At 44.0% G+C, this 16607-nt stretch overlaps 1 protein-coding gene across 1 annotated transcript in view; it reads right to left on the bottom strand.

Moving 5' to 3' along the window:
• The window catches only part of rols (rolling pebbles), a 45241-nt gene extending 36847 nt beyond the window's left edge, over positions 1 to 8394 (bottom strand). The window contains exons 1-2 of the mRNA XM_071668292.1: positions 8295 to 8394; positions 4905 to 5067 (exon numbers count right to left, since the gene is read on the bottom strand). Coding sequence (XP_071524393.1) covers positions 4905 to 5067; positions 8295 to 8394 — 263 coding nt within the window. The remainder of the gene's footprint in view (positions 1 to 4904; positions 5068 to 8294) is intronic.
• Positions 8395 to 16607: the final 8213 nt, after the last annotated feature.

Here is a 16607-nt window from a genome sequence, read left to right as displayed (position 1 = left end):
ATAGCGATTCTAAAGACACTGACGACAATCCAAAACGAAAATACGAGACTACGCAATAAGTGGAGACTCGCATCCAACAACTACAAGTTACAAATGACAAGCCCTACAAACAACACGAAAAAAAGAAAATCAACAGGATATGTGAGGTGCCATACATCAGCATCAAGGACATGATAAGTGTAACTGTCTATGTTCCCCTCCGTTCACCTTCACAATGGGAACACACCCACCACCACTTTGAAGCTCAGTCAGGGTGGTGTCTGTTTATGACCATCTTCCATCGAGACGTGCCAACTCAGGGATGAAAGACTAAAACTTACGTAATCAAAGATACCAAATTCCTGTAGGTAGTGGTGGACTGCGACACATTCGGTGGGTTTGAATACATCTGCAGACCTAGGACACACCTAGTTTCGGAATAATTTCACGTATTCTAAACAATACACAATAGTGAGACGAACACGGCTTCACTTATCAAAATTCTCCCTTTCAAACAAAGATTTTCTCATAATTTTCATCATTCCCATGTGAATTCTTTTATCTATTCATTTACACAGAAACCGATTCTCATTTTCATATACAAAGAAAACACCAACACAACCATGAACCTACGCAAAAGGCCATACATACTTCGACACCGAGAGCAAATTGCAATCCTGAACCCTATACATGAGTGTCCGATGATACACTTTCCTCTGCGGCTCTCTGGCTACACTCATTCGGCCCCTCCTGCTTCGCTCCTCCTCGGGCAGGACCCCGGGCCTGTAAGCTACAGCTGCTACAGGATGAAGTCATCAGCAGCAGACCATCGCTCGGGGCTTACAAAGCCATCTACATAATGTCTGTCTTGAGGCGAGGCGCTACATGGTGCCAAGACAGCGACGTTACCCTGGTATACAGTGGGGCTGGGTAAGCTTTTATCTCTCCATCCTAAAGTTCACGATTTTCTAGTCAAAACTCTCTGCTCACTCTAAAAAAAAAAAAAAAAAAAAAAGAAGGTTCATGTTTCCCGGGTGTGGCTGCCTTAAATTCTTCCATCGTACTCGACTTACTCTCACACGTTTAATTCCTCTGTGAAAGTTATTCATACAAGCTGTAGCGCTGATCAGGTGCTGGTCCACTGGGATCGATAAAGATAAAAACGACCTGTAGAACTCTGGGCGAAAGTGATATTTGACGTATGGATGATTTGCATGTGAGGCGTGGTACGAGTTGGCGGCCAAGACGTGTACGTGTGGAGCATAAAGTCTGCCTCCTCACCTTAGCGTCAGGCCGGTGCTGACCCACTAAACAAACCCTTGGCGACACGTACATCCATCCATTCGCAGTCTCAGAACTCCATATCACCCTATCGCATAAGTCTACGACTACATTACAGCCAGATACTTTCATGCGAACTTCATGTAGAGATTTACAATACCTCTCCGTCATGTTCTCTTGAAAATTTAAATTCAACGAAGATATTTAGGCTCCAGAGTAGTAGCTATGACACCCCGGGTTATTAATGTTGGAAGGTGCATCTTACCGGATGTGTCCCTGCTTTGGAAAGACCCACGACACTCGACAACACCCCTTGAGAGGATTATCTCAAAACCCTCCCTTAGCCCACTATAAAGAGTAGGCGAGACGCCGATACATCAGCCAAACTACAGAGTCGAGAAACCATCACAGTACCCTGTGGGCACAGTGTCAGGAGTGTATAATTTCTGTCAGACAACCACCATCAAGAAGGATTACGGCAACAGATCGGCCTTAGATCCACACGAACTAATTTAGAAGAGTTCTAATCCCGTATCCTCAAGTGAAAGCCATTTGCCTGCGAGGCATCACGTGTTGCTAAAAGGGTATAATGCTGTAATGCTCCAATTCACAATAGATCTCTCGGAAATATGTTTGGTACTCAAATTAATGGGACATATAACTCGTAGAACAAAACGGCATCTCTCCCTTCACCCAGCTCTAACACAGTCCCGTACATCTCCCCAAAGTAACTCCATTCAATCAGGCTCCACTTAATACTCCTCTTAGATTCCTTACTCTTCTACATCACTAAGGTCTCTTATTTTGCCAGTTTTAAGTCATGTCTTTATCTGACTTCCTGATGTCAAACTTTTCAGTCTTTTTGAATAAGTCAGTTTATTGTTTCATTTTCCTTTACACTTACCATCACATTCATATTCACAATAAATGGAAAAAAATGGAAAGAAATATTTCAGGAAGTGCAACATTCTGGAGGTTCTTTTATTTTCCCCCGCTAGCGATTCGTGTATTTTTTTTTTTTTTTACAAGAGTCGTGTTGGTCTTAGGAGACTAGGCTTCAAGGTTGTAGCTCCAGGAAGGGACAAGTTTTCTCCCTACGGCGAACAACAAACATTACCGCCGCAAAACCACACTAAAGAAACCCCAATAATGATTCATCAAGCTAATCTAACTGGATCTGTCGAAATCAATCTTCAGTACATGAAACAGATAAGTTCAAAATCTTCAGGGTCAGCAGTGAACAAGCAGCCTTGTTGTTTCTCCTGGAGGAAAGCTGTGCCAGGAGCAAGGGTTGGCCGAAGCTGATGGGCAAGTTATCTCTGTGCAGTAGCGGAGCGTGGCGGGGAAGATGTTATTATCTGGTGCTCCAAGACCTGACTCCCGCCCCATGTTACCAGGTGCTGATGGTGTGAGTGGGCGGTGAGGGAAAAGGGGGGAGGGGGGGGGGGGGTAAATGGAGGAAGCGACTGTGTGGGCGGAGAGAGGTAGGCACAAAGAGGCAGAAGGACTAGGTGTATGGGTGGAGTCTGTGTATGTTGGCGGGGAGTGTATGAGAAACGCCTGCAAGATTAAATCTATAATTATATTTTTCAAAAGTAACTTTATATGGAATAACATAACAGAATCATGTTCTGAAATATCTCATCATTTTAGCGTATTTCATACCGCACGATGCACCATAATAAAGTAGGAATTCAGATGAAAAACAGTATCCGCACGATGCACCATAAATATAGTAGAGTAGGAATTTAGATGAAAAGCAGTATGAGAGGTAACAGCTCTTCACCTTTCGTATAGCTTATCATGATATCCACGTGATAAACGCCTCCCTCCTGCTACCGACTGCTTATCGACTAAAGAATTATTTCCTTAACTTGAAGAATTAACTCAGAGAATGGTGGCCAAGAATTTCACCCACCAACTAAATGGCCACCAAATTAATACCTCACACCAATATTTTTACGTCCATTCTGCTGATGTATGCGACGGCTAGCAAGCGAGCCATGCCACTAAAACGAGTCTTGTCAAGAAGGCAGATGTAAACACGGCCAGCAAAGGCCAAGCGCCTTCCTCCAGTAGTGGACTGCCTGAACATGAGATAATGCTACCTACATTATATGAAATATTTTTTATGCATCGAAGAGCAATAGCTTTCCTTCTCAGTAACAGTGGGTGCCCGAATTTTTATTTAGAGTGACAGTAGTTTACTTTGTCTATACTCACGCTGTCACGTAGAGAGACAGTGTAATCAACAGCATCTAAGTTTACAGGATAAAGGATAGCGTGAAATGACTCTGGAATAAAGCTATGGGAGTATGGGCGTCACCTTGCTAAATCTGCAACTCAGGTGCTAGTCGCCCCCACACCTCCATAAGCTAGAAACAGCAGTCATCCACAAGTCTGCTTTAGTATATATCCATGAGTCTCCTTGTTATTGCCTTGAGACTACTATGGTGTTTTCCCCTGTTAACCTGTAAACCGCGCAGTCTGTAGATATCATTCCCTCTTATAATGACATGTATAGCTCGAGCAAAGGGATTCATTCCGTGTGGGCGGTATTTCGTCCCTGGCAACCCTATAGCTATCATCGGTCTCTGCTCCGCCAAGGTCAGTGCTGAAAAAGGAAGGCTGATACTTAAGAGTTTGTGTTCTGATGTCCCACTCTGGGGTTTAAGAGCATCACGCTTTGACCGTAAAAGGTCGTTCGCTTGGGTAGACCAAAATGATATGAAACATAATCCAGTCATCCCCCAAGCTTGACGTAATATTACATTCAAAATAACTACGTAGGTCAAATTAAATTAAAGAACTTGCAAGAGTTTGCACAAGTCGTTAATATCAAATCAAGACTTTTATTTTCTTTTGAAGTCCGTAAGGGAAACAATCTAAAAGGCTTGAGGAGATTTCAGTGCTAACCAAGGAAGTGATCCTCCTCCTACGCCTGACGTCTCGAAGGTCGCAGGTTGAAATCATTACCAACCTCATCAGGGTTTCAGACCCTCATAAACTCTGACTACAGCCCAAGTACAGAAGTTATAACAACAGTTTCTAATCTGGTAACTCATTTACCGAAACATATCAATCACGTAGCAAAGAACTTGCACTTAAGAGCCAGTAGAGACTTTCGAGAAAAAAATACTAATGCCCCGAAAAACAATAATTATATGCTTCCGGGTCCATCTACAAAGGCTGGCTAACGTACTGGCACTACTTATATATACAGAGAGAGAGAGAGAGAGAGAGAGAGAGAGAGAGAGAGAGAGAGAGATGCCTCCCGACATCCCATTATGACGACGACGAAACCATTCCAAAGACCAGGCTAGTAATTTGCCCTAGCCCATGAATCTTTTACGTTCCCAGCGAAGCCTCCTTCACATTTAACGGCCACGATGTTCCCATGCTAACTGCCTATAACCTACCCATGCCTACGAGTGATCCACTCCCACGACCCGCCTACGCTCCTACGCCACCAACATCGTGGAGGAACAGAGTTATGTGGCCCAGGTGGAGGACGAGGTAAGCTAACCTGTTTGACGGAGGTGAGACGGGCGGTGGCGGAGCAGTGACCCCACGGACGCCCTTGAGGCGGCCATCCACAGCTCCCCAGCAGGCATTGCCAGCGCCCCTACTACGGAGGGACTGACGCAGGTGTTTGCCCGAAGGTGAGGCCCCAGCGCGCTGCCGACGCGTAAACAAGGAACAGGAAAAAGCAAGCTCGGGGTTCCTCAAGGGTGTAATGTTCAACTAGGCTGACTCCTGTGATGACAGTGGTCACACTGATGTCTATGATGGTATCTTTTTTAAAAACTGGAATAACAGTTTATTCAATATATCTCAATTTAATTACGTAACTACTGAGCACCTTCAAGTAAAAGAAAAGCCTTCTTCAGTAAGTCTGCTGCAGTGTATCGACGAAAGCGTGCCCTTAATAATGGGTTGGATGAATAACTGGAAAACAAAGTGCTCCCCATATTTCTAGGGTATACCCCAACTAAGCTGTGATTAAAAGCAATACAATCCGAGCACCCTGTGGGACGCACCTAACAAGTGCAAATCCCTGATACTCGTGAGATACAATATCAACGTAGGAGTAAATCACAAAAGGATTCAGCAGGATGTTCATTACGTGCATACATAAATCTCGAGGGTACAACAGAGGAAAGATGTGGGATGTAATTCTATGGCCCGACGGAACATTAGGAAGGCTTGACGATACACCTCATGACTTCGTAGCCCACACTTGGGCTCGTATGATCTCAACAGAATCCTAATATTTCTTGAAATATCGAGGGTGAAAGTGTTGAACAAAATGCCAGCATCTTTTAGAAAATATACCCGCTGACCGTTTCAAGAGAACCAGTCGAGGGACATCCAGCACTAGGAATTAACACCCTGAAGTAGGAAGAGATGGTCACACTACCTCTTTCACAATATACTTTGCTAGTACTGCCTTCCAACACGTTTACAAATGTCAAAAATATAACCGTTTGCAGTCTCGCCTTTGTGAAACATCAAATCGTCCTTTAATTTCCACAGTACAAAGAAGCTGGTTTCTAATATCTTTTTTTATTCTTTGCCATACCTTTCTATTCACTTGTCATGCTAAAGAAGATTATGTCGCCAAGGGCAGTTTGTCTCCAAGGCTGTCCGTTTCATGTCCATTACAGTCCTTTTCAGGTGACTCGCTATATGTTCAACGATCTAAACTCGCTCTATCATTCACATCAAGTTCTAGGACTCTTCAGTTTACACTATAAACATTCAAAATATTATCAAAAATGAGAAACATGTACGAAATTTGTTTATTTCTTTTTCCGACTGCTGACAGAGGGAGGAAGACGCGGTGCAGGGAATGGGACGCAGGGTGAGTCATCGGCGTGGCGGGAAAGGTCGACAGGGTGGCGGGTGTTGGGGCCGGGCATGGCGGGATGACCGGCTATTATACTGCCAAGCATTATCTTTATTCCTTCATTGAATTTATGTACGAACTTCAGTTACCACGAAACAATGAAAGGCTCTCGTGAAATCAGTAAAACTTTCTCAATATCTTTGCATTTATGTTTTCGGAGGTCTGTTCCCGGCCTTAAAACTGTACATAAACAATGAGCGCTGCAGCCCACCCTCTAAGGCTGCAGCACCTACTGACGACGACAACTACCACATGCAGAAGGACACGTGTGGTGGTCACCGCCTGAACTCACCTGCTACAGGTAACCCCAGGCACCACGCCCCATCCCCAACGCAATTACTGCCCAAGCCAGTTTTTTCTTCTCGTGCTCTCGTGATGATGGCTTTCCGTTGCACGTTTTACGACTGTACAGTCGGGGGAAGTCGAAGACACTAGACGAGAAGCACATTTTGTGACAAGACCACCAGGTACGGTTTTCAACCCTCTGTTCTGCTGCTGTATCCATTTTCTCAATTATTTCACCTTCTCTATCATTCAATCTTCCCTGTTCTTACACCTTTACCCAACCTTCCAAGTTCCCTTCCCCTCCATCTTCCTAACTCAACTACCTTTGCTCCTTCTTCACCTTCCTGAATCCTCCACATACCTTCCTAATTATGTCAAACCCATTACCCTTGCACCTTACCTACCTCTACCTCCCTACCACTCCACCATCCCTACTCTCCTACGTCCCCTACCCTTCCAATGTGCGAACCTGCCCTATTCTGCTACGTCCCCTACCCTTCCATTGTGCCAACCTTCCCTACTCTACATCTTCGCCTGCCTTTCCACCCTGCCACTCCCAGTCATGTAACTTGGGCGAAGACCACCGCGGGTCCCATGGGGCACCATAATTTTTCACATCACCCTAAGAACTCTCCGCCCGCCTCAACTTCGTCATTTCATTCTTCAACATCCACTGAAGAAACAAGCTCACTCGAAACAAATTACATCCACAGAATCCCCTCATATTTACGACCGACTTTCCATTGTCGTAATAAAAGACTCACTACGCCCCATAAATCAGCAGTGTTCATCCTGATCCTTGATAAAGATACTTATTAACAAAGTCAATCACCGCCTGGCAACAAGCTGACTGATGTCCAGCCGTCGAACTAAGGAACTATGAGCTGGAGCCAATTACTATCAAAACCGTGAATTCTCATTAGGGTCCACCGTCTACTTATAAGGTGTTCAGAATTGGTTCAAATGAAAGTTCTGTCTCTGCTGCCTTCTGGCTGCCCTCCCAATCTGATGGTCAGGTCCGCACTATCCATAAATGGTGAAAAAATATTCTAACCCCTGTTGAGCCAAGTTTATTGGCATCAGATCCTGTTACCTCAAGGGTTATAATGTGGGTGGATAACAAAATGGGATTGGACCGCATGGGGAGAAATGAGGTAATAAAAACTGGCCTTCACTTTGATATATTGCCTTTTCCCATTCTAACTTTCAAGGATGAACTGATCTTGAAGTGTATCAAACAAGGATGGTACGCAGAGGCAGCAAATGTTATTCATAAAAAAAAAATGGTAAACCAATCACCTCCATTAATGATATTTATTCTTCACTGGAAAATCTCAATGCCTTTAATGGCCTGACGTGAGGGTGGGAAGCCTAGGCAGGAGGCCAGCGTACTTACAGAGAAGCACTGGAGGGCTAGGTGTGGGAGGGGAGGGGGCATACTTACAATGAAGAACGGGAAGGCTAGGTGAAGGGGACCGTACTTATTTACAGTGAAGCACAGAGCTAAAGACTACGGTGCACAAACGATAACTGCACAAACAGACCTCAGTCACAGCGTTCACCTCCCAATTCACACACCATCTCTAACTTTACGAGACGACTACAGAATCTCTCTCTCTCTCTCTCTCTCTCTCTCTCTCTCTCTCTCTCTCTCTCTCTCTCTCTCTCCCTTAAGTACAAGGTATCAAACCCTACATCCCTGTAATTCTGAATACAACTTCCGGAGATTACGCTAACATCGATCTAACAGTCTCTCTTCCCTTCGGGACAACAGGGTTAAGTACATGTGAAGACGCGATCGGGAACTGCAGATGAAGATAAGATAGCCAGGAAGGCTTACCTCGAGGATGAAGAACCATAAGCTCGTTGTCACGACTGGTGGGCGCACATATACACTCTAACATCCCTAACTGGCCTTGTGTGGACTGACGGACCTTCATCCGCTGTAAACCAGTTTGCTCTCCCAATAAAAGCAAAATATACGGGCGTACGGAAATTTTCTTCCAGGAAAAACTATCTATCTATCTATCTATCTAAATAGATAGATATAGATAGATAGATAGAGAGAGAGAGAGATAGAGAGAGAGAGAGAGAGAGAGAGAGAGAGAGAGAGAGAGAGAGAGAGACTGGAGATGCATAATGTTCTGGCCACCTTACTTTATTTCGGCTCTTTGCATAGCCTAGCCTCTAACATTCATTCATTACGACATTCAGTAAAATATGAAATTTACAGATAGTGTTTTTTCAAAGTGAATATTTCCAAGAGATAAACGAGACTCAACGATGAGTAATGGGAGACACACAACGATAGTTCGAGTTAAACTGTTTTACGAAGTGCATCTGTCTCGCACCGCTGTTACCACGTAGCGTAGCTGGCTTCGATCTTGTTTTTCAGTCGCACCTTACTGTGCAAATTGATTTCAAGAAGAGAGTTCAGCTGCACCGCAACCTAATCCTTTCTCACATCAGTGTTCAGCTGTACCATAAGCTACAACCACCTTTCACCAGTGTGCAAGTTATATCTCACCGTGTTATCATTTTCTCAACACCAAAGTTCAATACGTCATGGGCGTCGGCTTTGCGTCCCCTTGGGTTTTATGTCTGCTGATCTGGTGGTGTGTGACTCTCACTGAAGTAATGATGTGTACCTTGAGCACACTTACCATCTCATGCACTGTAAAGTTCAGTTACGCCTTAAATAATTTCCCTTCTGTCAAGGTTTTTGTAAATTCGTCGCCAGCTGTTTCTCAACAAAGTTTAAATGTAACACAGCTCACTCTCCTAACAGGAGTTTCAGTATTAGAGTAAATGTAATTGTCATTACTTAGCACTCACGGTAGCCATGGTCAGGTAAGGCATGCATCTTCTACCGGGCAAGAACGGTACTAAAGAGCAAAACAGCGGAGGAAATGAAGCTCCCAAAATCATCCTAACCATGTCTGAGTACCGAAATCTCAAGCAATGTCCTTACCTAACGAGAAAGTTTACCATTTCCCCGATCAATTGTTCACAAGGGTAACCTAATAAGGACAACTCCATAACCCTTCAGCACGACGAAGTGCACCACAGGTATGAATTAACCCTCGCGGATTAATTCAAAATATGATTCATAAAATCAGGAAAACTTGGTTTCTTCCCCTACAGAATGAACCCCATTCTTTGGACTTAGTTGGACAGTGTTCTTCAACCCACGATCGATGTGAGGTCGTGAGACACCGACCCACCCTCAACCCCGTCTTAGATTCTGGGGTGCAGATCAACCGTACGCTTGGTTCTTAAATCCGTAGGTGGATACCAATCCACAACCCGGTATGTGGTCCTACAGTCCAACCCACGACTCCATCTTAGACCCTTGGGTAAAGAGTAATCCTTCATCCAATCCCAAACCTTGGGGTATATACCACCAGCAGCAGCAGGAGGAGGAGTATCCAAGCCTACGGTGGCAGTAACCAGGCCGCCCGCAGTTACTGGTCTTGCGCCACGCCCCCCATGAACGGTGGGTTTTTACTTACGGGTCGGACCTGCAGCTGCACCAGTGTTGGGTGGACGCCTAAGAATGTTGTGGCTTCCTCCTCGAATGACCATGAGTGCGTGGAGCAAAACAACCCATATAATAATTACCCAGTTACTCATTCATTTACTGGGAAATAAAGTTATGGTGTATCTTGTGTGCTACTGTTAAGCTGCACTACTAGCCCAAATATGATGATATAAACTTCATTATATATATATATATATATATATATATATATATATATATATATATATATATATATATATATATATATATATATAATGGTCTGATACACTGATGCAGTCTGTTGCAAAAGAAAGTTCGGTCACTCAGTTTTTTCAGGTATCACCAATGACCCGAGACATCACACACTACAACTAGCGTTTACACAAAGAAAAAAAAAACAAAAAGATCGACAATGTGAATTACATCGTGATAGTTTAATATCTGAATGAATACCATACGCATATCTTTCTCCTTTTTTTTTTTTTTTTTAGCTATCAATTACAATGTAATTTTCAGAGAAAACACACAGTACAACCCTATGATTACCCAACCGAATGAATGTCCATTTTTTACCGAGTTACCTGGTGCGGCAGTGAGTCATGACTGCCGATGGTATCATGACGTATTTCCAGGACCCTCCCCAGCTACCATTACCCACGTCCTGTCTAACCCTAAGCACTCAGAGCCTCCGGAGTACATGGTAGTACATATGGAGGAGAGATAACACAAGACATGGTGGTCTGTGATGGGATTATCTGACGAAAAAGAACATCCCATTCCGTGATAGGACGAAGGTGAGGAAAGGCGAAGGCAGCAGGCGGAGGCTTGGGAAGGTTGAAAAGGAAGAACTAAGGAGGGTAGGAAGAAAAGAGGCTACGGAAGGGTGGACTGGGAGGATCAAGATGGAAGAGGCTGAAGAGGGCAGGAGAGAAGGAAGGAGAAGGAACGGAAAAGTAGTCAAGCAATAGAAGTGGAAAGGTGCTGGGAGAACACAATGAGAGGGAGCGAGGAGGACGTGAAAAACACAACTTGAATAGGGACTATGGGAAGCAAGAAGTGGCGCTGGAAAAGAGGGGACAGATAGGACAAGGTGATGACCTTTCATTGCTAAATTCATTGTGGTCTTATTGATGGTGTTTCAAGAGAGCTTCTCCCGCTGTAGCTTTAATTTGCAACTCATCCTTGATGACAATGGAGTCGATTCAAAACATGTAAACATGATCCCAAACCGGTAGAAATGTGCGACTTTGTTTATCTGTCCGCATAAAACTATGGAAGATTCCCATATTCTAACTCAGAATACTATATATCTCCTGTTAACCATGACAGACCATTTGGATGCATTCAATTTATGAGTGAACTGGAGCCATCGTGTCAACCACGGTAAAGCAGCACTGACAACGTTTATCATTCCTCGAGACACGGGCAACACTGTATATACAGTACATCTGAAATGAAAGCGACGATGGTCTCGACGTTATTGAAAAAGACAGGGGGAGTGAAGATAAATGGAAGGGAGAGTAAGAGGTCAAAAACGTATTAATATAATTAATAAAAGACAGAAAGAGAGAGCATCAGAGGGAATTCCGAAGCGTACTAGGAACGTGAGCGTATGTCGCTATGTTCTGGCCGCCTTTGCTGTCTCCTCCCTCTGAACCTGCTGGAGTGAATCAGAGGGCGTGCACCCCACTACACTGTGTAGCCTACGCACCGTGGGCGCCTCCGGATAACGCCTCGGGTTATACCTCAACTGCTGCACCTTACTCAGCACCTGCTCACTTCAGGATTGGCCATCTATGACATGACAAGGCGCCCGCCCGTACCAGGCAGAGACCTGACGAAGCTTAACGTGAAAAAAAACCAGCCAAAGTAAAATTCCAAAAAACATAGAAATAAATTCCACCCCGAACAAAGTGACGAGAACAAAACGACAATGGCGAACCGTAATATCAAACGAGTATTCTATCTCTTTTATGACAGGTTGTCCAGATTATAGTTGCTCGTAGTGACCACAATTGGTGGGATTCCCAGCATAAGGACTGCCAGCCAGGTCGAATGGACCGTTTCCATCGGTATGCAGAATGTGTGCACTGAATGTGTAATTGCGTTCTAAAAGCAGGGCAATCAGGCACTATCTAAACGGGAGTAGAGTCCGTGGATGTTTGCGCTACGTTACTAACATTAATGCGAATTCTGAGGGAACAAAAGTTTGAAAAAAAAAAATTGAGAACAGCAGTGGAGCGGCAGTCGAAAAGTTAGATCCCCAAGTCTGAAGTTTGGGGTATATGTGACTGTCCACCCACGCCATCTAAAAGTACTGCCACCTACATCACTCTACTGTGTACCACTGGCTTTTAATCTGGTGTACTCTAACTGTACAGGATTAAGAATAAGAAGAAACATGGAGAGCTGTACCGAAATTTAACACTTTGAAAGAAAAACTTCAGAAGGGGGAAGTAAGATGGATGATACGTGCGGGTGACGGCAGAGCGTGATTGATTTGTTCCGTGACTGTGTTCCGACCCGACGGTCCACAACGACGAGAGCAGGATACGGAAGGTGTGGTGACCGGAAGGTGGTGGCAGACATGAGGTGTCCACCATGACGCGGGGAGATCGCCATAGCTAACTAACCTTTCCATTGTGCTGGCTGCAGCTCCGCGTAATAAATTCAACGGGATCTAAAAAAAAAAAATCAATTCATAAAAAAGAGAGGTGGCGGCACAAATATCACTGAAAATGGCAAGAGTATACCAATCAAGAGGACAAACAGCATCAGACATAGCAGATCACATACAGGAGGAGCAGTTAAAACACAACAGAAGCTTCCCATACGGGAGGAACACCAAGCCTTGCACAAAAAAAGCATTGATGAAGCCATGAGGCCGGCGGCGGCGGCTGATGGACCAAGACGGCACACGGCACCAGGAAGTCGCACCATAACAATTAACAGCTGACCCACGATGTGACGGTCTGTCTGGGTGGATTCCATTTTTAGACCATGATTCACGCTTACGGCAGCCATAGCTCCCCGTACGTTCTGTCTACATAATCATACTGTCAAGGGATACCGGTTTTGTTGTTTTCGTACTTATAACAACGTGGATTTTGATTAAAGCCATGTACTGATGACTGATACTCGCTCTAAGATAGAATTACTCCTGTAATCCTTAGTCTACAGCCACATATGTATTTACTTACTATTTGGGACATCATCATTGAAACCACTGTAGACAGAAAATGCCTGATTTGGTAAATCAAGATAATCGGCAATACCTGAAATGGCTATTATCAGATAAGATCAGATATAAAAGGGGAAAAATACAAAATGTCTCCAGCCAGTAACTATGGACAGCCTATAAACTGGTGGAAATAAAAGAGCAGAAACGCATCTTGTAATGAACGGATATGTAAGGGAAATGGAGAATTTAGGTAGAGACAAATATATGAGGTCAAGAGTGATACTAGAAAGGAATAAAGTAGTGGAGGGAGTGGTTGACATTGGAAAACGAAGCAATAATGAAGCCTATGTACAGGGAAGTGGCGAAATAGAGAAAGGGAGGCAAAGTGTGGTAAGACTGAGGCGTGTGAGGAAAAAGTGGTGAAAGTATGTGTAACAAATGAGAGAAGTCAGGATGGTGCGAGAAGGCAAGTGAACATCGAACACCGCAAATAAACAAAAGCGTCTGGCCGTTAAGTGGTATGGGGCGGACCTTAAGGATGCACCACTACAATCATCACCACCACCACCTGCAATCATCAACACTAGCAGCTTATCTTCATCAGTACCAGCCCTCCCTCAGCATTCGAAGGAGAACTTATCAAAAGTCCTCGCTTTAAGGAACAAATACATCTAACAAGATTTTTCTTTTCCATAAGAAAGGGTACAATCCCGGCCCATGCTGCTGCCTTCAATACAGTGGTGTACGAAGCAACATATCATGCACGTAGGAATATCAGGCTTACCCTATACAACAATATCTGAAGCAAGTACTGCGCAACAGAGCAACGGCTCCCACATGCACCAGCCAATCAGTATGGAGGTGCTGCAGTTCCCGTCCAGTGAGGTACGGGGTAATGCCAATGCCTTTTAGCTGACCTGATTTACCTTTGCAGCTTCACTCGCCAGACCTCAATGGAAACATTTACTTTAAGCTGTCGAGTGCTAGTGATATCGGCCAAGAGGAATGTCCACAGCTCTACCTTAACTATTCTTAGTAAAATACATCTCTCCGTGCTTTATGAATGCAGGCTTTTTATCTATCTCACTTAAGTATTCAAATCGTTTGGGACATCGGTCTCTTTTTGTCCTCTCCTAATTACGTAATAAGCATGTTCCTAAGGGTCTTTGGCACAACAGATTTATGGGCTATGTGGCGGGCATAAAACGAGAATTCATACTCTGAAAGCGTGGGGCTTATCTTTGCTGTTACTGTAACACCAAGATAGTAAAGAACTTAATCATAACTTGCTAATTAGAACCAAGAACGCCTCATCGCTGATGTGACACAGAAATGCCAACCTTGAACAATTTTGCATGCAGGGAGAACGAGAGAATAAATCATGATGGATCCAAGCCATTAGGCGGACCACCCGGCAGGCCCGAGTTGAGGTCGCTGTGGCGGAGAATGATGTGAGGCAGAATGTATAAATAATGCTGAAAGCGATAGAAACCTACCAGGACTTTTGTATTTCTAACCTTATGAATATATCGTCAAGCAGGAGGGGTGCTGCGAGGATGATTCTTAGCATTACGTCTACATGAACGATATGATTTGGTCGATACATCACACCATATTCTGTCAACTAGATAAAAGAACGTTTCCTTTGTTTGAATAGGATGAAAAAAAAAAATTACGAGAAATTTTCATAAACATAGCATAACCACTGTATCTTCTACTTATATTACCTTAGTCCACCGTATCGGGTCACTTCCAGGTAAATAATCATCAATAATATTTCCGCCTGCATGATAAGGTGCCAGGTGCACGACGACTGACGGGGTATACGGGAAATGCTCGCCCTCCGTCCCTCGCCATATTTGCACTGGAGGCTGGCGCCCCGGCGGAGCTTGTCTGGCCTCAGACTGGCTTAAGTGTGGTCCACCCTGGCTTACCATTGATCTGTGGGCCAGTGATAACTTAGGAGTGGCTTATGACCGACTGGTTCTGTGTCAACTTTTTAATACAGTCATGCCATAATTCTCTGATGTGTGCCGATTGTTAATGGCTGCTTTGGCTTGGTCTTAAAATCTTCATACCTAACGTTTACAGTGGCTCATCTAAACCTTATATTTGGAAGATACTTTGCATAAGCAGTGGCTTACCAATGCTTTGTAGCCAACTAAATTCTCAAACGACAAAGCAACTAATTTCTCAAACGACAAATTTCGTGAATTAATCTTTCTATACAGCCATGCCGACTCAAGCCGAAGCAAATTTTTTACTTCACTTTAAATAAATGGAATATCTGGTTCGCTCTTAGTTGTATATTTCTTATTACCTGTCAGTCATCCCCCCTCCCCCCACAATTATAGCGGAACCACGCGAAGACAGGCTGACGAAAAATCACACTACAGAAACATGATGGCACCACTCTCGCACGCTTGAGCTAGGATACGAATGTGTAGCGTTAGGACTAACCTACTCTCTCTCTCTCTCTCTCTCTCTCTCTCTCTCTCTCTCTCTCTCTCTCTCTCTGGTGCATCCACCTGGGCCCTGGCTAAAGTTTACAGATTGTAGTCTAGCCAGGTTTGGAGCATCCCACGCTGAGGACGTTCTTGTGCAGCGGGGGATGATGTTGCACCTGGCCCCCGTGTTGCCTAACACCAACCACGCACGCTTGTCTCCTCACGTGTGTGTGTGTGTGTGTGTGTGTGTGTGTGTGTGTGTGTGTGTGTCAACACACCTAATGAACTAAGCTTAGGTGCACACACGAAAAAAGTGTGTAGTGCATAACGACCGGTTTATAATGTATTTACTGACTATTATAGCTGAAGTGACAAGGTGTACATTTATGATGTCATCGTGCATGAGTAACAGACACATCTTCTTAATTAAGTCAAATTTATTTACCCAATTAAAAAAGATACTTCAGACTAATGACCAAAAAGAAGCTTATAACTACGCTTATAATTCATTCTCTCTCTCTCTCTCTCTCTCTCTCTCTCTCTCTCTCTCTCTCTCTCTCTCTCTCTCTCTCTCTCCATACGAAGCAACGGGCCAATAACCGATTGGATCCTCTCTATAACCATTACACGTACCTTAAAGCACGACAGTTCAGCTTCTACAATAATTAACGATAATAGAATATAATCATAGAATTATACACTCTTCTAAATCACAACTTGGTGATGATGGATGAGACAAGGGTAGAAAAAAAAGGGAAGGAAATTACACCTCAGGCTATACATTTTTTTTTTTTTTCTTTCCAAAAAGAAGAGTGACTAGCTCAAGGTCAATATTGCGACAACCCAGTTCGCTCTGGTGCTGGACGTGCGGGTGCACAACGGGTAATAAGTTGTTCATATGTTTAAAAGCGACTAAAAGGGGAGGGAGCGGGGGGGCTGGAAATCCTCCCCTCTGTCTTTTTTGTTTTTTTTTTTAATTTTCCAAAATAAGGAACAGAGAAGGGG

The sequence above is a fragment of the Panulirus ornatus genome, chromosome 12, assembly GCF_036320965.1.
Source record: "Panulirus ornatus isolate Po-2019 chromosome 12, ASM3632096v1, whole genome shotgun sequence".
NCBI lineage: Eukaryota > Metazoa > Arthropoda > Malacostraca > Decapoda > Palinuridae > Panulirus > Panulirus ornatus.
This window is presented reverse-complemented; position numbering and strand designations above follow the sequence as displayed.